The sequence below is a fragment of the Carassius auratus genome, chromosome 20, assembly GCF_003368295.1.
Source record: "Carassius auratus strain Wakin chromosome 20, ASM336829v1, whole genome shotgun sequence".
Lineage (NCBI taxonomy): Eukaryota > Metazoa > Chordata > Actinopteri > Cypriniformes > Cyprinidae > Carassius > Carassius auratus.
The window spans coordinates 9,895,494-9,922,302 of record NC_039262.1 but is presented as its reverse complement, the minus strand read 5'-3'; the positions used below and the strand labels follow the sequence as shown (position 1 = coordinate 9,922,302).

Below are 26,809 nucleotides of genomic sequence, written 5' to 3'. Positions count from 1 at the left end.
CAAATGCTTTTATCCAAAACAATTTTTTTCCCCAGTATGTGTGTTTTCTGGGAATTGAATATATATATATATATATATATATATATATATATATATATATATATATATATATATATATATATATATATATATATATATATATATGTATGTATATATATATATATATATATATATTTTTTTTTTTTTTTTATACACGCCTGTGTGTACAATGATATATACATAATAAATATACACATCATATATACACATACTATGTAAACAATCTTTTAATTTGGATGTGATTGATCATGATTAATACTTTGACACCACTAAGATTTATATATTTAAAAAGTTATTAGCTCATTGTTAATTTGGGTATAGCAGAATTAGGCTCTTTTTTTATATTAACGTTAAATCCTTTTCTACTCCAGCTGTTTTGCTGTTGGGTTCTTCAAACAGTTCTGTTTTGTTCCAGTATTTGGTGGTTTTCTTATTCATTTCGTCTTCTGTTTCTTTGGCCCACTCAGGTTTTGCAGTTTATGCAGTTACATTTTCTGACATCTTGCCAGTGCTCAAATGCTCTTTAGTTTCTCTGTCTGCGCCATGCTTGCGCTCTGGCGTGGTAGTTCGGAATGGTAATAATACTAATTTCACCAGGGGCACTATTTCCTGGGGGAAACTTAAAGGCTGTGAGATCATATTTTGAGATCTCGGTCCAGTTTTGACATCAAACGCACAGGCCTGCATGTTCTCAGGCGAGGCCGTAATCCGATTTTGAAAATATACCTAACGTCTGCTTTAATGAGCTAACTCGAGTGCCCTTATACCCCCTGTGAAAATATTCTAACTGCCTATGAAATACAAGAATTGAACCATCAAACCCTTGTTAAAGCACTCAGAGCTCAGGGGACGATTCTGTGCGGTGGAAGCTCAGGGCTGTTATGTGTTCTGGCTGGTTTTGTAGAAACGGTGGGCCACGACAAGCCTGGGAGGATGGAATAGCGGTGTTTGTAAATACCACTCCAATTATCCGTAATGCGCCAGTAATAGGAACCAGATGAACGTTTATTTAATTTGTCAGGAAGGTAAAATTAAGAAGAGCAAGGCTTAGAGTCATGGAGCCACACTGAGTCCGTACGGTTCTCCTGCACCGGTGTGTTTATTCTTGTTGATATTTTAAGGCCATAATCAAACATTTAGCTGGTCAGGAAATGCCGGGGGTTGACTTACTCTGTCTAATTGGATTTCAGACTATTTTTCCACTTCTACTAAATTAAGCATACAACTGAGACAGAATAAATCAGACAAAGATTGTTTTATTCTGATTAAGAATTGTTTTGTTTTTCTACTTAAATCTCAATCCAATTACGGTAGACTTGTAGACTGTCTGCCAGGTTTTTTTTTCTTACTGAAGCTTACATTTTCACAATAATTGTATAAGTTTTCACAGCACCATATGGAGTACTGACCATGAAATGTTAAATACATAAAAAACTTCTTAAAAACATAGTTTTGTTAGTGCAATTGTTTGAGATTCTCTCTGTACCGTCATAAAAGTATGCATTGTTGCATTTCACAAGCCAAATTCAAAAAAGCCTTTGACTTTTGTGGCAAAGCAAGAAGCACTTGGCTGAATGTGTTGACTGCTGATTCTCATAAAAGCTTGAAAGAGGGAAGCCATGAAAGATGGAGATGGTCTGTTGTTCAGTTGAGTACTCTGTGTTTGACAGTAGTGCTCTTAAGCATCACTCTGTAATTATATATAATGATATATGGCAAGCATAATTTAAATATGTCATTCTGTGCATGTATTATGTATTTCTCAATATCTCTCATGGATTTGCTTATATACACGTGTACAATGAGCATGCTGAGCACTCCAGAAGCCTTTCCACAGTAGCGTATTCTCTATATATATCCTTAAAGTGCCTTAATGCAAGGTCTGTCCATTTATATCGCATATACTATAAATGGACAACATAATACTGTTACATTCATGTTATACTAAAGCAAAATCTTGAGTATTTATTGTCTGATAAACATTAAAAACTGTCTGCGGAGGTTGAGTCGTCCTGCAGCCCCCGCTGGCTGCTCACTGGCTGCAGCATCTTTTTTCTAAGTTCTAAAAAAATACCGTAGACGGCAAGGCACAAATTTAGATATTCATTTATCTAATTAATCTATAGCCTATGCACAAAGACAATATGATCTTTTTGTCCCCTTTTTGTTTTAAAGCTTGATGAAGAGAGAGAGCGCAAGTTGCTGCAGCTGCGAGGACAGTGATGCACGCGTACAGGTGTGATTGACAGTTTGCGGCACTGTGTACAAAAAATACTCCGCTACACAATTATTTTGTTATTTTCGTTTAAGCTTATTAAGGTTAGCGTTATAGAAAGGTCAGATTTACGCACTGTTACAACAGTCATTGTTTTTGTTTTTTTGTTTTTAAACAATGACATTTGAGTTCATGATTTTAATGTTGCTGTTTCTTGTGGCAGACTGAATGAAGAGTAATGTTTCTTGTGGCAGACTGAACACACATAGGCCACAACCGGAAATAAAAAAAACTGCAACCGCGTTAATTGCGTTATTTTTTTTTAACGCGTTAAATATTTCAAATTAATCGAATGCGTTAACGCGCTAATTTTGACAGCACTAATATATATATGAACTGTATTCATTTTATTATATTTGAAAGCAAGGAATTGTACTTCTCAACTAACCCAATGACACAGTATTTAAAAGTCAGCTTTTAAAAGCTCAAAACTGTACCCAGATCAGCTATAAAGGACACATTTGTTCCAACTGCAGAAATCTGTGTTGTCTATATTTCAAAGGTTTGTAATTTCTCTTTTTTCAGTTAGTGAATCCACACGGACAGATGCTGGAAGACTGCAGTGACGGTGGAGGTCTGGTTGTTGGCTTTTTTTCACATGCTCTGGTTTTAAAGAATGACTGCTCTCTTTGTTTCTCAGCTTCGTTTGATTCGAAGCAACTTTCCCAATCATGTTAAGCAGAAGTAGACAGAAAACAAAGAGAGTTCGAGGGGAAATTGTGTTGTACGTCACACATGGACAATAGCATCCAATGCAAAAGTCCATGACAATTGGCAGCGGTTTTCAGAGCTGGTTGAACTTGATCCCATAATTTAGTCTCACCATAAACACGCTGAATTAAAGGCAGAGTTGGTCTTTGAAGTGTGATCGAAAAACCAGTGTTTTATTTTGCTTCTTCCAAACAGAATTCAGTCTGTAACATAAAATGCTCGCACAGAGGAGGTCTCCTTCGCTGTGTTTACGGTTTTGTTCAGGAAAAATGCCTCACTGGATAGCTTGTGACCCAGTAGTCAATCTCAGTCGTTTTTTGTTGTACTTCATTTAGGAAGGCTGGTATGATCACAGTGACTTGATTTGTTTTATAGTGACTTTTATGTTACATAAACATGATTATTCCTTCGCTAAGTGATTTTTCATTTGAGATTAGATACTTCTGTTAGACATAAGAAGATGATTGCTTGTTTTATTCAGCTACAAATGGCAGAATCTTGTCGATATAGCAAAACAATACAGTGACGAGAAGCTCTTAGTAGAACAGCTTTGAATGGGAAACAATTTTTTTAATTAATTTATTTAATTTATGTTATTTAATGCTTCACACTTGTTCTTGTTTGATTACATTAAGTTGTCGCATCAGGACAATTTTTCCAGATTTGACGTCAGTAATGCTAAATGCTATAAGTTTGTTTATGTCTGTATACATTTATTTAGTGCATTTCAATCAATAATGTAGTGCAGCATATTAAAACAATATTGTTGGAGTTGGTACATTTTTATTGTTTTAGAAGGTGTCTCCAATGCTTAAAAAGGCGTTTAAAATAACTTAAACATTTTAAAATAACTATTTTCTATTTTTTTATATTTTAAAAAGGATATTTTCAGCATCATTACTGAAGTCTTTAGTGTCACATGATTCTTCATGATTCATCATTCTAATATGCTGATTTGTTGTTAAAGAAACATTTCTTCTTATCATTGTTTGTTGTGCTGCTTTATATGTTTGTGGAAACTTTAATAAATTATTATAGGAATCTTTGATAAAACAGAAAAAAATGCAATTATTTGAAATAGAAGTATTTTGTAGCATTATACTGCAAATATCTATGCTCTAATTATTAGTTAATGCATCATTGCTAAATTAAAGTATTTCTTTTGAACGGTAGTGTTCTTTAAAAAAAAAAAAAAGGTAATAAAACTAATTGTAAAAAGTCAATCATCATACATAATAAGTAATATAAATGAAGAGGAAAAAGTGTCTAAAGTTCAGTGTTTCCTATTCTAAATGGTCCCAATATTTGACCTTCACCGGCTGATTAAGTTGCACCTGCCTGTAAATCTCGGGGATAGCTGAAGCCTGCTGTAACTTACCTGCACCTACTGCTTTTTTTCTCCATTCCTCTGTTTCCACTAGAGATGTTGAGTTTACTTCCTCCCCTGGCAGGAACTCAGAACTCACACCACTGAATGTGTTTTGAAGGATGACATGAGATGGATAGAAAGCGCAATAACAGCGAGAAAGTGCCAGGCTTTAGATCTTCTGCTTGGCACAACTTTATATATTTCAGTTTTCCCCGTAATTCGTCCTATCTTTCTCTCATATACTTCTTTTTCCTCCTAGGAATGGAAAAAATATGACCAATGTGGCATAGAAAACCATCAACACCTGTTCTGCCTGCAGCTTTCATATAGCAGGCCTAATTTTAAAGCATGTTATCACATGTAGTTTAGAATCAGTTATCATAAGATTAGGAAAAGTCATTGAGTATTAAACCAATATTAAGTATGTTTAAAGTTAGCAAAAGGGCCTTGGGGTCTCCCAGACATCAAACATGAACATGAGGCTTAAATTATAAGATGTTCTTGAAGAACCAGAGGCTCGCTTCACTCAGCATGATGAATTGATCCCTGTTTTCTCTAATGGCTTTATGTTGTTGACTGTGGAGCTAAGCCTTTCTTTAAAACTCAGATTACTGTCCTTCCTTTTATTACTGAAAACAGATGTGGAAATATTGAATCGATTTCTGTCAGAAAGTAATATGTGCTGCCATCGAAGAGATGATGTATGATGTATTTCCTGTGAGTCACAGCGAAGAGGCTTGACATTAATTGGAATTTAGCGAAAGGAGGAAAGATGTGAGTAAACAAATTAACAGACAAATATGAGATATGAGAATATGTCATCTTGTGCAGTTTGACCATTTTGCAGCCGTTGTTGTGCTGAAGCCTGAAACCGAAGCCTAGTGCCTCAGCGGGAGTTTTGGTCTGCTGCGAGAGGTTTGGAGCTCAACGCTGAGAGCCATCCTTCAAACTCCATGCCCAGAGACGTCCACATTTCCCCGGGTAAAATATCACAAGCCGGCAAGGGCCGGGGAACTTCGGCTGGAGCATCAGATCTTTGGCCAAGAGGCTCTAGTCTGGTATTCAGTGTCAAGCTGAAAAGTAATCTCACTGTTAAAATGTGTGGTTTGGATGCGTAAATGGCACCAGGATGCGATGTTCTGACTTCATTTCTTCTAGAAGTTAGTGCAAAGAAAGCAGCTGGAAACCAACTGAGCTGTGCAGTATCTTGTGCAGTAATATTCTCTTGAAGGTTGGAATGTTTTTAGGGTCTTTTTGGTTTCTTAGACTACGTACGGTTCAAAAGTTGTTGTTTTTTTTAAGAAGTTTCTGTTTTTATTCTGCAAGGATGCATTAGTTGATCAATACTGAGAGTAAAGACTTTTACAATGTTACAAAAGATTTTAAATAAATGTTCGTTTGAACTTTCTGTTCATTCTATTCTACTGTAACGGACCTGGTTTGTAGTCTTCTGTCCTTTCGCCACCAGAATTTGCCTGTGCTTTACATTGACTCTTGTGCCACACAGACTGTCACAGATCACCCTGGACTACAGTTACCACAATGCATCTCACTGATTACACACATCTGAGCCCAATCACAAGTTCTACAAAAGGCTCACTCTCTTGCTCATCTGGGCCGAGTGTTGTAAGCGTTTAGCGTTAAGTGTTTGAGAACGTTAGTTACTTTTTTTAGTTTCCCTGCCTGAGTTTCATTCCATGTCTCAGCCTTAGTTCAACAATTCTAGTTCCCTGCCTTAGTTCCTAGTCTTAGTTCTACTATTCTAGTTATGGTCTTAGCTTTAGTCTTATCATTCTAGTTTCATCTCGTGCCTCAACCTTCTGCCTGCCTTAGTTTCTCTAGTCTTGCCCCTGTTGGAGATTGTCTACCCCTTGCCTGATCATCGCCTGGATATGGATGACCCCATTGGACTACCCTATTGAATATTGTTTACAGATCACAGATCCACATACACCTATTCATCACTCTTCGTCTTGTCTCCTCTGTTCCTGTTTGCCGCTGTCTGATCTTAGCCTGTTTTATCATGTGGTATAATAAAGCTTTGCATTTGGATCTGTATTTTAGAATAATTTCTGAAGGATCATGTGACACTGAAGACTCATAACAGAAACAAATGACTTTTTAAAACATTAAAATAACTATTATTTTCAATTGTAATAATTGTAATTCACAATATTACTGTTTTGATCATAAATGCAGCCTTGGTGAGCAGAAGAGACTTCTTTTAAAAACATTTTAGAAGTCTTACTGACTTTTGAAGGGTGATATAGCTACTCTGAACATTTTCATTCTGCGACAACTGTTTACCTTTACCTTTGCACTGGGCATTGTTTGTCCTATTAGCTCCTGGGTGTTAGTTCCCAAGTCAAATTTGCCTCATAAATGATGCCTGTTCCTCCAATAAACTGTTGAAGTCAATAAGAGGGATCTCAATTTTTTTCACAAAAATGTAGTCCCCACTGTAGGGGGCCAGGGTACTGGTTTGAAAACAGAACCTGCTCTCTGTATAGCAGTGTTGAAGTGTGTGTTTCATATGTACGTGTATGGCTTTCTTGTTTTCTGGGAGTGCTTGAGCTTGCGTGTTAGACTCGGTGGGCCTGGCATAGACTGTGGAAAAGCTCTCCCCTCGCCTCAGTATGATGCTGGCAAACAGGCTGAGGCTCTACTGTACACGCACCACTAGCACCATCCTGTGCCATTGCATCTGGAAATTATTTACCAATGAGAGAAGAAGAGGGGGAGTTGTGAATGGAAAAGAAACAGAGGTTGCATAGGGGGAATTGAAAAAGGTTTGAAAAACCCGTATGACCTTTTTATCTGACATTGAAATCAAAATATCCATCATCAAATTGATTCACATGACTCTTATGCTATATTTCAAGTCTTCTGAAACCATAGGGTACCTTTATGTGAAGAAAAGACGAAAATTAAACGACTTTCTACTTCTATGGAACAGAAAAGATGTTTTGAAGAATATTCTATGTCCAAGCAATGAAAAAACTATGGAAAAAATGGACTTCACAGAATTTCTTTATTCTTTAGTTTATTTAATGTGCATTTTCCCAATCTTCTTTTGTTTTCCTCAGAAGAAAGCAGTAAATGATGACAAAATGAAAAATTTTGGGTGCACAATCTGCCTAACTCGCATATTAACTTTTTTGCATTTCACTAATTGAGAAGAATTGTTTTAGATTTGTATTCATAAAACAATAGCATGAATTCAATTCAAAGAGAGATTCCCATCCGCCTCTCTTCCATCCATCTTTTCCGTCTCCATGGCAACAAGAAGGATGTCCTGTGGAATTTGCTCTGAAATCTGGGCCTCTGTAAGATCAGCTTCAGAAAACCCTCTTAAAGGCAGAAAACCCATGAAAATGCAGTAACAAACTGTTATTGTGCTATTCCTTCAGACGTAATGTGACTCAATGCAATCATTACATGGGATGATACAACGGTAGTTGTAGATTCTCGTCTGTGTAGAGCGGAGTGGCCACGACTGTTGATTTTCTGCTTGATTTATGTCAGTGTTAAATAGAGCACAGGCTCTGAGCTCTCAACCCTCTCAGGCTTAGCCTGTCAGGCTGAGTTTCACACAAACACATCAGCCATGTGCTTCGGTCATCATAATTACAAGATTCAAATAAACACAGAAATGGTCCAAAATAATTGATGTCTTTATTGAACTGTAAAATTGTAGTTTAAATAATTTGTTCTGGATTTAATTTATATCAGATGAGAGCCGTAGCAGGAATTCAGCATGTTTATAGCACATCAGGCTGTTTAATATGTTTTTATAGCATTATCTAAAGGCATTTCCCCATTGAGCCCAAAGACCACATTTGCTGAGAGCTTGCTGCCTTGTATCATTTATAATTTAATAGCTGAAATATTTCACTACATGAAGGGTTTCAGAATTGGTTTGCCTCATTTTATGCTTTGTTTGTGTGTGTATTTGTAAGCGTATTCATTGCATATTGTCCCAGAGTAAAAGTTTTTTCTCAGCAGTTGCTCAATTATTGATCGTAGAATTATGAAATGAATTATTATAGGACATAAATCAGCTGGTATTATGCCAAATTTTGATTACTTTTACATTTAGATGTCGTTTGCAATCACCTAACACTCAAAGTTAATCTTTGAATTAATATCTAGATCAATCTTTATTTTACATACTGTACATTATAATGTTGTGATGCCTAAATTCATTCATATCATTTTCATATTTAAAATGATTGACTTTGGTTCATTTAATTAAACAAAATGGTATATATTTATACACTACTGTTCAAATGTTTTTGGACCAAAGCCTCTTATGCTGAGATTGTATTCATTTTAACCTTAAGGATTCTTTGATAAATAGTAAATTCAAAATTTTGAAACATTAAAAAAAAAAAGAGTCTATTCGACCCCAAACTTTTGAATGGTACAGTAATAATTGGACATTTGTTAGTCATTGGATTTTACATTAAAAAGTATTTTTAGCTTATTTTGTATTAGCCTATAGAAATTTGAAGGTGATGCATCAGACTTGTAACTATTTTTCTCAAATGAAATGCAGCACAATTAAGCAAAAGTCTCCATTTGTTCTTCATGTAATCTTACTGCTGTCTGTGAGAAACAATTGGGCTTACAAAGTGATATCATTTGTTAATACAAAATGAAAACGAGAGATGAAATCATTTGTGTTTGTGTCTTTTGGCACCGTGTCATCTTCTCACATTACGTTACAATCTTTAATCCATTTGTCACTGCAGTATTCTGCAAAAAAAAAAAAAAGCCTGCTGGATACTGATAAGACATGAGAGAAACGAAGCAGCATTTGGGACTCAGAAAGTGAGTGTCTGACACCGGGCACCATGGCAACGTTAAACCGTCTACAGTACATGCAAATGAGGGAGACACAGAACTGTTCATGAATGCATTCCTGCACAGAAACAAGAACGACCCTGGCTTTATTAGATGCGCTTCATTGCAAACTCCTCATTTCTTTTATAGCTCTTCTGTTGTTTTTCAAGTCATTGTAACCAAAGCAAGATGAATTTGATTAATAAGGCTTGGATTTAAATGAACTGTGAGTCTGGGAAATATCACAGGACCTGCTGACTGAGGTTCTGTGTTTGTTGCTCATTGTCTTAATACCTAGTTATTATAATGATTAATGGCTTCTAGTAATGATTAATATATACTTTCATTCCTAATTTCTAACCAGAACTCCATATTGCTTGTTGAGTTTGTCATCTGGTATTACTTTTATGGCAGACAAATCCCTTCATTTGCATTTTTTCGCCATGTGTAGTCCTTTAAACGACTGTTTCAAAACCAGTTCCCATTAACTTGCTCATAATATCAAAGCAGTCAATAACAGTCAGTCAGTCAGTCAGCACTGGAGATTGCGTGCATATGAACCTCGGTACAATACACAGAAGCTCACTGTCTTTGGTCTTCTCATGTCAGACCTCTGCCCCGGTCAAACAGTGACAGAAAGACAGAGTCCAGACGCCGATGTGTCTCTTTACAAACATGTCAAACCTCCCATTTTCCCCCCAAAAGGAAAACCTCAGACCTGCAGAACTCAAGTTCCCTCGCTGACAGAATGAGAAACGCAATCATTTATGTAATCCAGTCCCACTGCCTCTAACAAAGTCAAATGCATTTGTCGGTAAGACTGAATCCAGATTTTAAAGAATAGGGTTTGCCTTACATTTAAATGACCTATAAATTTATATATCCCCTAATGAGTTTTTAGTGGGCTCCAGTTGTCAATCCTAGTCTTTGAAGTTTAGTCTACTGTGCTTTTGTGCATATGAAATTTCCCTTTGTAATGAAATCAATCATATTCAGCTTCCCTTATTTAAGCGATCTATTGATTTGTGCAGTAATTTTTCAAAACCAAAAACAATTTTTGATGCTTGAATGGTGAACCACAGCCGGGAACAGAAGGCAGAAGCTCCCAACAGAGATGCATATAGCATGTGGGCCTTTTTTTTTTAAGAGAGAGAAATAGTGAATGTATTTCCAAATAAGTGTTCAGCTGGTTAATGTTGGTTGGGGTTCGAAGGGGCTGTTGTTGGTAGTCCAGAATTCCTCAGTGACAGCTGGTATAGAATACCCAAAATAACCTTGAAAAGTCCTGAGTCTTACTAAAGCTCACTTTCTGCAGAGTTAAGAGCCATACTGCCCTCCTATGGTTAGAATACATTAACAAATAAACATAAAGTGCATATCAACATGTAAGTAAATGTCTTAGTGGGTAATTTTTGTTATTCATATAAAGGATAACATATTAAACTCATTTTAAAGATGTGAATGTACTGTTCAAAGGTTTGGGGGCTGTATGATTTTTAATTTTTTAGTTATGCTCACAAGGGCTGCATTTATTTGAGAAAAATGCAATCAAAACAGTAATCTTGTGAAGTATCATTGTAATTTAAGGTAACTATATTTTCTATTTCAATGTATTTTCAAAAGTAATTTATTCCTTTGATAGCAAAGCTGACTTTTTAGCAGCCATTACTCTAGTCTTCGGTGTAACATGATCCTTCAGAAATCATTTTAATTAGAAAGTTCAAAACAACTGAGTTTGTGTTAAAATACAAATCTTTATTAACATTATAAATGGCTTAAATGTCCATTTTGGTCAATTTTGATCAGTTTAATGTTTTCATTTACGTCTTGTAAAACGAAAAACTATCATTAAGAAACATTTCAGATGTTTCTTATTTTTTTCAAGCATATTCACATTCATACTGAAGCTCACAGCAGTTTGAGAGAAACTAGAGGAACAGATTTGTGTTAACTGTAAATCCAGTTGAATCTAGTTGAATGGAATGAGCCGTCAGTGATTTTTAGCACATAAGCCTTCTCTTCTATTTTTTTATTATCCAGATCAGTTAACACATCAAGTATGCCTGTGATCCTTACAGAAAATACTCCTGGTTGCTGAAGTAAAAAAAGACCCCCATATCAATTTGACACCCACTCCTTCTGCACACACCATGCATGGGGGTAGACCCCTTTCAGGAGGAGGACCCTTAGTGTGTCACTTGCAGTTCATGTTGATGTTGTTTGTTCTAGTATTAGAAAACCTACTACATCTTAGTTGGCTTGTTTTAGATATTTTTATTTGCAGATAAAGAGAGGGTGTGATTTAGACAGTATGGCACAGGTATGAGGGGTCTGAGAACCCCAACGTGACAAGAGCGGTCATGTTTAACGGCTACCGTACTATTTCACAGCACCTCAATGACCTGAAGAAGGAGAACTTCAGCCTCAAGCTTCGCATCTACTTCCTGGAAGAGCGTTTCCAGCAGAAATTTGAGGACAGCAGCAGTGAGGATGTCCACCGCAGGGTGAGTATCACTGGGCTACTGTGAATAAAGCTGTTGACATGATTGTTACCTTGAGGGAAAGTTAACCAATTCATTTTGTTAACAAATTATTAACCAATTATTCATCACAATACATGGAAAAAGCATAAATTGTAAAAGGTAACAACAAGCAAAAATATCAAACCATTGTTTTGTCCAACAAATATTGTGATTAATGAATGTATAGAATAAATGTATAACATTTGAAACATGATTGCTGTCACTAAATTTCCTGTTTTAGTACAGTTTCTTTGTGTTGGAGTTGACAATAAGCATTTGCACAGGTATATTCTAGTACTGCAGCATATGTTTTGCTGGCTTGGCAAATGCAAAGGACTAAAATAGCCTGCAGACCGCCAGTCATCTATACATTTGTAGTGCACAACAACTGCCTGGAAATGTGGCTCTGTTTAAATAAACAACATTAATGTGGATCAGCAGTCTGCTGCAGCTGTCACAAACTGACTATCAGCACTGGAAAAACTGGATTATGGGTAGAGGGTTAGACTGGATGACTCTGGTTGAGTCTGGTTACTGTTAGGAAGTAAAGGTGACACTGTCTAGCAGCTGTTGTCCATATTCTAATGTCCCCTAATATACCAGTATGAAACACACACACAAAAATTTTTTTATCACTGTTTAAACTTATTGTTATTGCATGTAGAGTGAAAGTCTGAGATCACATTGAAATCTGTGATTTATTAAATAAAAATAAACAGAAGAATTTTCATTAGCAATCCTAGACTCTATATTTATGCATCACATAAGTTTATACATGGAGGCCCTTTATTCCTGTGGTGCATGGATCTAATATTTATGCAAGTGTAAAATTTTTATTGTAATGAAAACCACACTCTTACAGCATACATGATCCAACAGTCTTCAGAGAAGAAGTCTTCAGAGACTTGAATTAACATTATAATTCATTTAGAATAATTAGATAAATGTGCATTTATGCACAATTGGAATTAAAATGGCACTGCTTAGCTGGTAACTGATACTCACAACTGAAGTTTGTGTGCAAACAAAGCCGAAAGATGCAGTATAGGTGCCAAAACTATGCTATTTTTGTGTCTGACCTTTTCAAATGAACCTGATAAAACAAATATTAGTCCCACTGACCCATATAGGCTACACAAATCATACTGAAACAACCGATACATGAAAGTGCTGTCATTTTACTGGCAACGTCCTGAGGGTTATAATGGAATGTGTATGTATAATTTCAAAATCAAAAAACCAGTACACACACAAAGTACTAGGCACTGATCTCATGCCAGCTACACTGAGTATCTGGTGGTGAGAGTTTAAAAAAAAGTATCTGTTGCTGTGGCCTGGTGCATTGTGGGAAGCAAAAAATAGAGAGGTCAGGTTTGAGTGCATGTCAGAGAGAGTGAAACAGCAGGTGGTTGGCGTCTCTTGTTCTATTTTAAGGTCTCCCCACACCCATGAGACTCCAACTGCACGCGCAGAGAGCTCACGCTGAGCTCTGCAGACTCAGCAGAGAAGATCCATGAAACATTTACAACTTTCTTTTTAAGATTTTTTATGTAGCATATTAATTGCATGTGACTATTTTCAGAAACAAGTCTGTAAATGTTGCATGAATTTCTAATGGAATATTTATTAAAGTTTATTATAAGCAAACAGATAAAAACAGGAAATGTGGTTGAATAGCATGCAAACTCGCACACTTTTCATGCTTTTTGAAAATCTAATTTTTGAATGCAATACATTCAAAAGCACAACATCAAAACATTTGTCTCCAGATCTTGCAATATAGAGCTAGTGTTGCTGTAAGAGGAGAGTAAAATGTGACTGCAATGATTTTTTTTTTTTTTTTTACATTTTTTAATCCCTTTCTTTTTCAGAACATTGAGCTGAAGGTTGAGGTTGAAAGCTTGAAACAAGATCTTCAGGAAAGACAGGAACAGCTTGACAAGGCCCTGTAAGTGTCAAAAACACAAATGTATTCTTTATATCTTTATAGTTATAGTTGCGGTTAACAGATTCTTTATATCTGTTACAGTCAGGCTACATTTACAACAGAATATGGTTGTCAGTCAGTCCAAAGAGTTCAGTTCAGTTATTACACAGTTTAAATATAATTTAAAGTATAGATGAACTACCCCTTAAATTCTTACAGCTGCTGCCTTTTGAGAGCTGCTGTATGATTTAAAAATCATATTTCTTAGAAAATTCATGGTTCACCAACCATGTGAATGTAGACTTTTAGTTGTTAAGCTTTATAAGGGGGAAAAAAATCATGCTATTGACATCATTATGTCTTTATGCAATTAAGAGTCCAGATAGTGAAGCCAAACATAATCTGGAAAGGAGTTAAACTGGCTAAAACAAGTCTGTGTTCTATGAATCTGTCTGTTCTTTAGTCTGGTGATCCTCTCTCTCACCCAGAATGCTGTTCTGCTGCCAACTAGCATAACTGCTTCTCATAGGCATGTGCAACTTATCTTGCTGACCTGCCAAATGCAAAAGACCAGAGTCCAATGCCAAGTCTGTGTTGGATGCTTATCAGGTTTGGGGGGACAGAGCAGAGTGTCATGATGCCCTTTAAAAGGTGCACAAGGTCCTGTAACCCTTTTTGCTGATGGAGAGGATATTTGCTCCTTTTTAGATACAAATACATACATACATACTACAAAAGCTTTGGAATCAGTTATTTTTTATTTTAATAGTTTAAAATATGATTTATTCCTGCTTACAGAGCTGACATATCATTCTGATATGCCGATTTAGTGCTCAAGAAACGTAATATGTGGAACTTCTTGCTTACTATTTTTGTGGAATTTTAAATTTCTTCTAACATTGTAAGTCATGTCACTTCATGCATTCTCACAGAAAATTGTCAATTACCCCAAACTTTTGAATGTTAGTGTGTTCACTATACACAAACACACTTGCAACTAAAGGTAATTAATTCTCAGTAAAACACACGATGTGCAACTCAGTCCTCAAATTAGCGGTTTTGAGATTCATGCTTGACTTTTTTTATTGTACGGTCCAGTGGGAGTGTGTCAGTAATGTTTAAATTTACAGTAGAATGCATGGGCCTTCGGGGGATTACCTATAAATGAGAGCCCCTTCCTTTGTGTTATTCTTCAGGTGACATCATTGTTCGGTTGAAGGGCTGGTTGCTATGTGTCATTTCCATCACACAATCTGTCTGCCAGTGACCTGAGTCTCAGTCTTGACCGTCAAGCAAAAATTCCCCTCATAATTTCTCCTCATACCTTCCTCTAAACCATCGTTCCGAGTCTCAGAACTAACATTCGGTTCTCTGAGGGCTAAAAAAACAAGCAGAACTGAATGATATCACCTTCCAAGTTAAATGACTTGCCTGTAGGTTGTGATTACTAACACTAACTGATGTAGTGGCTGATCGGGACGATCGTTCAGATCACTCATTGCAGTAATGGATGTCCTGGCGCGGTGCAGTCAAAAAACCCAGAGGTGCCGTTTGCTTTGGATTGAACAATTACAGCAGGGTCAGTGCCGCAGCCATCATCACGTTCAAAAACAGCTCTGTTGCAATGAAACAAAGGAGTCTGGAAAAGCCGTTACGAGGTCCTTGAGAGCGTTCTAGGGTGAGAGGCTCTCATAGACACTCCAGAATACTTGAAGTGTCAGAGCAACACCCTTCACACACACAAAGACCTGCTAAACATATCCCAGAGGAGACATGAGCAAAGACTGTAACGACTCACCTTTGTGACTCACTTATTTTGTTTTAATACACTTTGGAGGATTGAAAAACGAAATGAAACACTTTTACAGAGTCTGAAAGGTATGTACTTAGGGACAAAGATTAACTAAATCAAACAGGACCACTCGATTCGCTATCACTCAATTTTTTCCTGAAGGACATAGATAAATCTACCCAAAACATGTTTGTTTTTGTTTGTTTTTATCTTTTTTAATCTAGAATTTTAGATTTAAATTTTTTTTGATTGTTTTATAATTTTTCTATTAGATTTCTTATAATTATTTATAAATATATGTACATTATAATTATAATCTTACATTATGAAATAATATCAAATAATAATAATCAGAACAAATACTGATAATAAATAGTGAGAATAATTATAAGAATCATTATTATCCTAGTCAGTTACTTTCTAGTGGTGAATTCACTTAACATTTGTGCCAGTTTAGGTGTTGTACAATTCCATTGTAAACTCCTGTGTCCACCAATTACAGGCCAGTTTAATCAGGTGCAAAATGCACTTTTCCATTTAATTAAATCAAATAATTGTCAGTTGTTTCAGTGCAAACACACTTCCTTTCTATGTAACTAAGTACTTATTATAGATTCAGTGTTGTTTGCCTTCTACAGTTTTGTTTAAAAAATGCAATAGTGTACATTTCAGTTGATCATGGAAGTAATTCACTAACTTAGAATTTAAGTTAACTCTGAGCTTTCAGACCAAAATCGCCCTTTTTCATTTGTATCGATGGATTTGTTATGACACATTCTTTCCGAATTGTTCACTAAAGCTACTTTGTTTGCATTGTGTTACTTCGCAGAAGCACAGCAGAAAGTCTGACCAATCAGAATGAGGTGGAGGTGCAGCGTCGATGTGAGGAGCGGCAGCAGGAGATCGGACACATGCAAGAGATTCTGGAGACCAAGATCCAGCTTCTGCAGGAGGTGCACATTGTGTTCTTATGCGTAATAAACTGACCTCATTACAATGAAATCCATATTTCCAGCATTAACTATTTGAAACGCTTTTGCTGTTCTTGGTTACTTATTCTTATGTGTTTTGAAGCAAATTCTGTTGAAAGAGACCAAATTCTTTTTTCAGTTTTGCATTTTATTTCATTGCATTGCGTTTTATGTCATTTTTGTTTTCAGGAGGCTCAACTGGCAAGAAGTGAAGCAGAAAAAATGGCTTCCCTGGCAGATTCAGAGTCCCAGCGCTTTTTGGCCCTAGAAAGGAGGATGATGATGGAAATGCATGGAGGGAATGAAATCTTGTCTGTCATGGCACAACATGAAGAGATGGCTAAAAAGGATAGGTAAACAGTGCAGAAAGTGTACTAAATGTTATCCTGAGATTTCTGAATGAAAAATAAAAAACAGTATCTGATGCCTCTTTGTTTCTGTTTAGGCTGATAGAAGAACTGAATGAAACCGTATGCAGGAGAGAGCAAGAGGCAGCCGATCTGAGTGCACAGAAGGACGCCCTTACTGTAAAACTAGCTCAACTGGAAGAGCAAGTGCAGAGCCTTAACATTTCCCTCCAGCAGAGAGAGAAACACACACAGGTAGCGTGTATAATATCTCAAACGTTAAAATGCACACATAGATTTGATACTGAGCAACATTTTTTTAAATGTCACCCCACCTCTGCAGCAGCCAATGTGTCACAGTAATGCTTTTGGGCAAATAGAATATACACTCAGATCAATGTGATTGTGCATGCAATATCTAGCTGTACTGTATTCCTCAATGTGGTTAAAAGCCAGCAGCTAACTAGGTCACTTTGGCCTCTGGCCCCTATTCAGCCCCTAAAGGGAAAATAGGTTCAGATATCAGACTGTATTTATATACACATACACACACAGTCATGCCATTGCAAATAGGTCATGGCACCATGGCACATGCAGGAGTGATTCAATACTTCACCCAGATTAGTATATTTACAGTGTGGGTATAAATCACATACACAGGGAGATTTATATTAACTTTGCCTTAGATTCATATGCAAACTGAGACGTATAAAATTGTTAAAGCCTGTGTGTAGATAAACTTGTTTAACACTGTATAAACAATGAACTGAAATTGACCAAAACATGGGAATTGACAAATTCAAAGGAAATTGTTTAACCCTGCAAAGCCTGCTCAATCGCATTTGATACGCAAATGTCTAAGGCCTCTAAATTATCAATATGATCAACACTTTGCAGACACAATCTACTACATGCCTTCTGTAATCTTTTTCTGAATTTGCATTTTTAAACAGTGACATGACATGGCTTATTTTGTCAGGCAGCAGGCTACATAATTTTCTCTTTTTTTAGACTAGAAAAGAACTGGATCATGGAAAATGCAATACAGAGCAGATGCAAGTAAGATTTTTCTTCTATTTATGTTTTCTTTCACGTTAGTGTTTTTTAAAAAGTATTTGTATGTAATCTACAAAAATATCATGGAGGTTTAGCACATTCCTAATATAATACATGACTTTACCAGTGCGCTGAGAGCGACATCTAGCGACGGTTTATAGTCATAGCAGGCTGAAACTGCACGCCTGCACTCACATTTAAAAATGTACCAGTTGGTTCCTTCCTCGTATTTTAAATAACTTAATCCAAGCCTGTTTTACTACTATTTTCGTGTATTTTACTTTCATTTCTGCTCTTTTTAAATAATTTTTTGTCATAACATGGAGAAAAAAAATCGTACAACAAAGTGAGTAAAGGAATGCAGTATTCACTTTCTTGTTTGACTTGCGGTTAGTTTTAAAAATAAACATTAAATTACATCACACTGTATAGTAATGAAAACTCCGTTAAGTTTACTGTCTCTCGGGAACTCCTTGCCATCACTATCACTGTTTGACATAAACAATGAGATAATGCTACATTTGCTTGATTAGGATAAATATGTTTTTGATTAAGGGCAGTCTGTGTTTTAGTGCTGTTATGGTGTTCTGTCTCCGTTGTATACATTCTAAAGACATTCGAATGAAAAATTCACACAGAGACGCCACACAACTGCCAAAATATGCAAATGTCACCATAAAACATTCAGTTTTATCTATCTATAATCAATAGAATAGCTCTTTCAGTAGCTCCCCCAATATTGAATATGATTACATCCCCTATATAAATTGTCATGATGGATCCATGTACGTCCGAAACAAATCACTTTCCCAGTTGCATTTCTTTGTTGGAAATGGAAATAAATATGTAAAGCAGTGTCATCCTTTGCTTGGCTTGTTCTCTATCTGATACCGATACCACTGCATACACCGAGGGGTGATCGAAGAATTTACTAAAAACACTGTTGACAAACAGTGGACGATAAAACGCGAATCTATAAGGCGGTTTAAATATAAGTGCGTGTAATTAAGTTAGTAACGGTTATAACGTTTTAAATAAGTAAGATGTATTGTTGAAACGAATGTTTAGGACACCCCTCTTTGTCCAGAAAATAGTACGAGCCATTTTTCCTGCCTCACACTTGCCACATCGTTTGCTGCTCCACTGTCTTTACATTGTGAGACCCGGTTACACTAAATACTGGCAGTCTCTAGTGTGGCCGATCGGGGACAGAATATGATATTATTTTCGTCTTCATTTCGGGTAGCGGTGGTTATATAAAAAGGACAGTCGGGCGGTGGGATTGATTTAAATGATGTCCTGTCATGTCGGCGTCTTTACAGAAGAGCGAATGAAACATGATCTGGAGCGCGAGAGTGAAGGACAAAACACGCATCTTTATTTCCGCTGACGAGCATCTCAACATTGAAATCAAAATCGACATTTATTCCCAGCGATATATCCTTTTAAAGAACAATCTGAAGGCCACACATAAAAGGATATAAAACAGTACAGCTTTAAGACTTAGTGGATTGACTGGAATTAATTAAAAGTGTCATATAATCAAAAAATAATATTATATTGCTGTTATATTTTGAAATTGTTAATTTTTTTAAATGTCTTGTTTTCCATTGCTGGCACTGGAGAAGAACTGAAATTTAGGAACTGTAAATGCCATGCAATTTTCACTTTCGCTCTTGCCACAAACTGCTTTAAAAAAAAATATAATTAATTGAAGATTTGTAATGTTGGACTCGAAGATGAAGGACGTGTGTCGCATCTGTGCAAGGGAGCTGTATGGTAACCAGCGGCGATGGATCTTCCACCCAACGGCCAAGCTGAGTCTGCAGGTGCTGCTGTCCTATGCATTGGGCAGGGAAATGACCCGAGACGGCAGGGGAGAGTTCGCCTGCAGCAAGTGCGCCTTCATGCTGGACCGAATGTACCGCTTCGACACTGTGATCGCCAGGGTGGAGGCCTTGTCCATTGAACGGATGCAGAAGCTCTTGTTGGAGAAAGACAGGCTCAGACAGTGCATTGGTGGACTGTACCGCAAAAACAACGCTGATGATTTTGGACTGGATAGCGGTGCTGCGGACTCGTCTGTAGTTGACTTCTCCAGGTTGGCTGAATCTGAATACAGTGCTCTACTGCAGGACGATCTGACATACTCTATCTATGAGTCCTGGGCTGAGCAAGGCGCTCAAGAGCAGGTTCAAGACCACCAATGCTCTGTTCACCATCAATGCCATGCTGCAGTGGATGCCACTTCAGGTCCCCGTCCCAGGAAGTGCAAAGGGTGCGCTGCACTGCGAGTGGCAGATTCAGATTATGAGGCTGTCTGCAAGGTTCCCAGGAAAGTGGGTCGGAGCACGTCCTGTGGGCCCTCCACACGGTACTCGAGTGGTGTTCTGGACAGCGCTGAGGAAACCGTCCTATCCGCTCCTCCACCAGAACCTGAACCTGTCGAGAACCGCCCCAGTGATCCAGAGCCAGTCGGCGTGAGTCCTGCCTCCTCTGTGGAGTCTTTGGACACCGCTGTAGATGTCACCCAAGAGTCTTATGCAAAAGTTCATCCTAAAACCTTGCAGGGAGAGTCTGAAGAGGAACGATCTGCTATCAAGAGGCCTGGTTCTGTGTGTGGACTTGATTTGGCTCTCGGCTTGCTTAAAAGCTTTGAATATCACCCTCTCCAGAGTCACAGAGGTAGTCGAATTCCTGTGCTCCTCAAACCTAATGCTACAGCCGTGGAGAGTCCTTACCCTCTGCTACAGGTGCCTCCCATTGGGATAGAGTGTCCCATTTCTCCTTCCAGCATCCAGCAGGAGCTTCAGCTTGAGTTGGCAGAAATGGAAGACCTGTGGTTAGATGAGTATGTGCAGTGCAAGCCATCGGGCCTTCAGAAGGTACACAGGAAGACCGAAGGATTCTCATAAAACCATCTGAATGAAGAAAAGGATAAATTTATAAGGGTTGTTTGAAAAGGATATTTTGTGGACTGTCTGTACATAGTATATTAAGAACCAGGAAAGATGAATTTATAGAGCATAAACTAGATGAGGAGGTGAAGAACTCCCTCAGGCCTTTTTTCCTCCCAGAGCTCTCCAGCTCTCTGATTGCTTTTGATTACTAGGTTACCAATCATATTCTTAGCAATTCTTTCCTAGCAACTGTTGTTGTGAGCAACAGTGCTTCCTGCCACGGGCTACTTCTAAAGAGATCAATGTATTCTCACTCCTCTGATGAATACACATTGGCTCTATATTTACAAGATTTTTTTTTTTATACTTTTTTTCAGCAGGGGTGAATTGAGTTGATCAAAAGTAATAGTAAAATATTTAAAATGTTGCAAAATAATTAAAATTTCAGTTTCAAATAAATGCTGTTATTTTGACATTTCTATTTGCAAAATAATTCTGTAAAAACAATTTTTTAATGCACTGTTTAAACAAACATAAAGCAGGCAACTAATATTTTTTGCTTGAATACCAAATCTGCATATTAGAATGCGTTCTAAAGGATCTGGAGTTAATAAAATTCACCATTGATTGGCTGCTAAAACATTAAACACAGGAATAAATTGTATATTAAAGTATAAAACCGTTATATTAAATTGTAAAATAAAATGAAAATAATATAAATAAATACTTCCAGTAATTCTGATCAAATAAATGCACTGGTAAGCTTAAAGACTTCTTTAAAAATACAATAAAACATCTTTGCAACCCCTTTTGAACAGTATTGTATGTATGTTTAAAAACAGAATGAATGATATATGATCTTTTTGGCAATATAATGTTTTTAATTTAATCCATTAATAGGTAATCACCAATTGTGTCAATCCATGTGTGGACAGATAAAGCAACATGAGTAATCTGATATTTAGTTTTCACAGTCAGCAGTAATCACTGTATGCTACCATAGACAGGGCTCAGAAACATTATCCTTTAATTAATTGCTCTGCTACTATTGTGCTAGACTAACTTTTATTTTTCTGCACTATAAAGTTAATTATAGAGACTCATTCATATATATTATTATAAGAATGTATGTCAGTAAATAGAGAGAGAAATAATGTAAGTGAAAATGAAAAACAAGGAAGTGAATGGCATGCCGCGATGGAAAAATAGGACTTCCTGAGGAAGTTGTAGAGGCAGGCAATGGTCATAAGTGTTTGTTCAGCACTGCATGTGTCCTCTCACTCACAATTATACTTCTTTAGTGGCCGACTTAGATTCTATGCAAAGTATTTATTGATCCTGAAAACATGAAACAGAATTTGCAGAGTATTTAATTTATATAACATGAATACCGAGTAGGAAATAAGGATGGCTTGATTTTTCGTTGACTGTTGATCAGGGTTGCATTAGCAGAAAAGCCGACTTGAATTTCAAATCAAATCACATTTTAATACATTTCTCTGTCTCTAAAACAAGTAGCTGTAATCCTAGTGTTTTAACTATTTGTTTCTATGACCTGTCTGTTTCAGAGGTTGATTGAGGAGCAGCAGTGTCAGCTGGCAGAGTATGAGAACGCAGCGGGTCAGTGTGTGAGCGAGCTGCAAAAGGCCCAACAGCAGGTCCAGTCTCTCCAGACCAAGATCCGAGAGAGCGAGGCCAGTAATAAGGTACTGACGTCAAATGTGATGTTTCACCAGGCAACCGACAGTCATTTGACTGGCAAGTTACTATGATGTACTGTTGTTGCTAGGGTGTTGTTATGTCTCAGCAGGAATGAGAATCATAAACCGTCATTGTGCTGAGCTTCTTTGTTTGTGTGTCTGAATAGAAGTTACAACAGAGGTTCGGGGACATGGAAGGTGAACTACGCTCTCTCAGGGAAGCAGCATGCGGTCAGGAGAGAACAATACAGACCTTGAGTGACTCACTCAACACTAAAGACTGTGAGGTATGTCTGCCCTGAAAGATCAAAGCGCTCACTTGAATATCAGGCTTTCCTCCCACACAGTTTGGCAGTTGGGTTGTTAGTATAAATAGTAAAAAAAAATGTTAAAAAGCTGATGACTTGATAAAAAATGACAAAACTTTTACATAACGTAAGTACTTTTTGCTTAATTTTGTTATATAAACATCTCAAACACCCGATGATAGATTATTTCATTAGTGTGTAATTAAATCCATTTGCAGTCCTTAATTGATGACTAATTTTTTATAGCTGACATTCAGAATGTAGTAATGAAAAATCATATATTTTCATGCTAGATTACTGATCTCCACCTGCTTATTGAAGAACAGAAGGAACTTCTGCGCTCCCTGAAGCAACAGAACAACGATTACCAGCTTCAGCAGCAGGTGGGAATCCTCCTAAAATTGAAAGATCACACTCCTCCGAGTTTACTATTTATTGTCAGGTTCTGTTAAGTGCGATGCTAAAAGATTTTAGTGACTATAGCTGGTTATTTCTCCCAACGGCTGGCTGGTGCAGGTGTCTGGAGTGGCTCCGAGTCGTCTGCAGGCTGATTTGTTGGACGTCCAGGGCTCTTTGTTCTCATCCCAGCTGGAGCTGCAGGGCCTTCAAAGGGCACAGCAGCAGGGCCAGAGGCGAGAAGAAGACCTGGCTCGTGCAAACCAGCGCCTGCAGGCTGACCTGCAGAGAGCCCTGCAACAGCACCAAGAGGGAGAAAGACACAACCAGGATCTACAGGCTGCTTTAGAGAAGGTTCGCCTTGAGGTACAACAGATGGAGGAGAAATGGAGAGACGAATGGAGACAACGAGAGAAAGAGGTCGAGGAAAGAGAGAGGACCATCCGAGAACTGAAGACCTCACTAAAGCATAAAGAACGTCTGATAGAAGTACGAAATGCAAAGGACATTTTGATTATTAGACTTAGTATTAGTACTGATAGACTTTCTGTAAGTATGTTAATTTCTAATACGATGTACTCTTCTGTTTGAGCAGGACTACACTGAGCTGGTGGACGCTCAGAAAGAGCCTGTCGGGAATAGAGACAACCTCATCCACAAGCTCAAACAACGCATTCAGGAAAGAGATAGAGCACTGGAGGTACATAAACACACATCTACAAGCTTTTTGACCTATTTAACTGTTTTTAAATAGCTTTTTATACACTACAAAGTTTAGGGTTGGTTAGATTTATAATGTTTTCTTTTATACTCATGAAGACTGCATTTATTTCTTTACAAATACAGTATTATTGAATAATATTAAGAGTTACGACTGTGTATTTTAATTTTATTTCTGTGATGACAGCTGAATTATCAGCAGTCTTGAAGTTCACATGATTCTTCAGAAATCACTTTAATATGCTGGTTCTTATAATTAGTGTTGAAAAACGTACTGCTTAATACTTTTGTGGATCCATGATATATTTTTTTCAGTATTTATATATTTTCAGCATTTATTTGAAATAAAAATATTAAACTAATTTGATTAGTTTAATGCTTCCTTGCTTAAATTAATTAATTTTAAGTATTTATTTCTTTCAAAAAAGACCCAGTCTTTTGAATGGTAGTGTATATCATCATTTTTATTTTCTTAGAACTGCTGTTGTATATGAAATGTGCTATATCAGTAAAGTTTGCCTTACCTGTTTTAGAGAGCGATAGACGATAAGTTCACATGCATGGAACAGAAGGAAGACGAGGTGCATAAACTGCAGCTGCTGCTGAGAGAGAAAGAAAGAGACCTGGAGCAACTTCGATGTGTGCTGTCCAACAACGAGGAAACCATCACGGTATTGATGATACTGCAAAACGTATGAATATCAGCAATACATACCTTCCACGTCAAACTATATTCATGTGCTCATCTGTGCAGAGTCTGGAGTTGTTGCTGCGTGGTAAAAGTTTAGAGCTGGAGCAGGTGTGTGAGGCCTGGCGCAGTGCTCAGGGCGTTCAGCGTGAGAGAGAAGAGTCACACATACGCAGCCTGAGAGAAAGAGACACTTTGATCAGCCAGCTGCAGATGTCGCTACACACACGCACCAAAGAGGCAGAGGTGAACGCACGCTTCAGATATAATGCACATGAGTGTTCTTTTGAACTCTTTAACTTCATTCCATCCAACATGCATCTCTCTGCAGGAGATGACTGCGGTTCTTCTCAGTAAGGTGTCAGTCGGGCCTGGTGAGGTGGCTGAGGAGCTCAAATCTCGGCTTCAGCTCAAAGAGCGTTTGTTCCAGGAGCTGCTGTCGGACCGCAGCAGACTGACTCAAGAGCATCACTCACAGGTCCAAGACCTGCTTAACACTATCAGTGCAAGAGAGCAGTACATCAAGGTGACTCTCAACCACTGACATGCATCGGAACACAATCTAATGTACCTCCTGAGCTTTAAGTCACTTTTTAACATCCCACTCAATCTCCCAGGATTCTGCAGGGCGTGTGGGTCAGGTGATGGCTGAGCAGACCGCTCGATTGCAGGAGCTGCGTAGGCAACTTGGGTCAGCCAACCCACAGTTGACTGAAGCAGACACACAGACTCTTCAGGATGAGCTCCGACTGACTCTCCGCAGAGAACGAGAGGCCCAGAACCGGCTTACCACCATGCACGCCACCCTGGCTTCCCACCAAGACCAACTCAAGACTCAGGCTTCAGATATACAAGCTTTGAGCAGGACTATGAGCATCAAAGAGGAAATCATCAAGGTTTGTGTTTAGCCTTTGAATTTGAAAATGTTATGTTTCTGTCGGAGTGGCCATTTATTGACTTGATTTATTCAGGACTTGCAGATGCAGTTGGTGGATCCGTCAGATTTACCGTTGGTAGAGCGACTGACCCAAGAGCTGCAGATGCTGAGAGAGAAGGTGGAACATCAGGACCCCCCCTGCATTAATCACAAGGTAAGCATATCAACAAAATAAGGCTAAGTTTAAACGAAACAAATTGAATCCGCATTAAACTACATGACTTGTTTGGTGCTGTACAATTTCAGTTGTTTATACATATACTGTATGATTATTATTTTTTAAGCAGGCTGTTTTGGATTCTCTGGTGTCCATGGAAACAGGACAGGAGACTAAATCCCATGCTGATTTTGGAGGTGGGGACAAGCTGCAGTTTGGTCTGTAATGTGGCCTCCCGGGCTGCAGAGGACAAATGATGCCTTGTGCATTGCATCGCAATTATAACTACTAGATAGGCATGTGCTGAGCTTAACAAAAGTTAAGATAGTAACAACTAAAGATTTGTGCATTTTTATTTATTTGAAGCCACTAGATTCTTGTAGATACTATTGTAATGAATTCTAACAACATTATGTGTACTTATATTTCATTTTACACGTGTGCATGACTTTTTTTAATGTCCTATTTTATTTTCAGCAGTGTGCAATCGTTTGTATTTGAGCTCTTTTATTTTCTAATGTTCCATCTGTTTCATTTAATTTATTAAAGCAGAAATAATCAAAAACCTTAATATATACATTTGAGGGCTACCAAAATTGAGTCTCGCGTCACTGTGTTTACCGTAGAAACCTGTAAGAAAAATGCACTGTAATACTACAGCATGAGTTTTATTGTATTTAACTGCTGCTGTGTTGTTTTAGAATGATTTATTGAGTAGGTTTAGAGCATATATTTAATATATGTTAACATGAGTATGTCTGCATGCAAAATAACTGATGTTTGTAGCATGTCATTTGCACTTAGCATTGAGCTGAATATACCACTTTACTGCCTAACTGATGTGATTATGGATATTTAAATAATATATGTGTTGTGCATATATTTTATTTTTTTTGTATGTACCATGATCATTTTGACTCTCAGTAAATTATTTAATGAAATATACTGAATCAAAAGAAAAAAAACATGGGGGTGTTGTGGTGAAAATGTGTTTATATATACTGGGACATTTTGGGCCTTTGGGCTGATCTTTTCTCTTCTATATCTTTCTCTTCTCTTTCCATTCTTTCCCATTTCCTAAAGTCACAAGCACAATTAATGCCCAAGTTTAAATGCTGCATATTAAACCTAACCAAACACATTTTATTA

The 26,809-nt window shown here is 37.4% G+C and overlaps 1 protein-coding gene across 11 annotated transcripts in view; it reads left to right on the top strand.

Moving 5' to 3' along the window:
* Positions 1 to 26,809, top strand: part of pde4dip (phosphodiesterase 4D interacting protein) — a 59,088-nt gene that overhangs the window by 14,851 nt on the left and 17,428 nt on the right. For 4 of the 11 annotated variants that reach the window (XM_026290953.1, XM_026290947.1, XM_026290944.1 and 1 more), the window contains exons 1-12: positions 18,957 to 20,739; positions 22,323 to 22,460; positions 22,622 to 22,741; positions 23,056 to 23,145; positions 23,279 to 23,647; positions 23,754 to 23,858; positions 24,412 to 24,549; positions 24,633 to 24,812; positions 24,898 to 25,092; positions 25,184 to 25,462; positions 25,538 to 25,657; positions 25,788 to 25,857. In XM_026290953.1, coding sequence (XP_026146738.1) covers positions 19,579 to 20,739; positions 22,323 to 22,460; positions 22,622 to 22,741; positions 23,056 to 23,145; positions 23,279 to 23,647; positions 23,754 to 23,858; positions 24,412 to 24,549; positions 24,633 to 24,812; positions 24,898 to 25,092; positions 25,184 to 25,462; positions 25,538 to 25,657; positions 25,788 to 25,857 — 2,965 coding nt within the window. In that variant the 5' untranslated portion in view covers positions 18,957 to 19,578. Of the gene's footprint in view, positions 1 to 11,629; positions 11,744 to 13,632; positions 13,710 to 16,309; positions 16,434 to 16,640; positions 16,805 to 16,896; positions 17,054 to 17,809; positions 17,858 to 18,956; positions 20,740 to 22,322; positions 22,461 to 22,621; positions 22,742 to 23,055; positions 23,146 to 23,278; positions 23,648 to 23,753; positions 23,859 to 24,411; positions 24,550 to 24,632; positions 24,813 to 24,897; positions 25,093 to 25,183; positions 25,463 to 25,537; positions 25,658 to 25,787; positions 25,858 to 26,809 lie in introns of those variants that run through there. The other 7 variants (XM_026290949.1, XM_026290945.1, XM_026290950.1 and 4 more) reach the window with 3 other exon arrangements.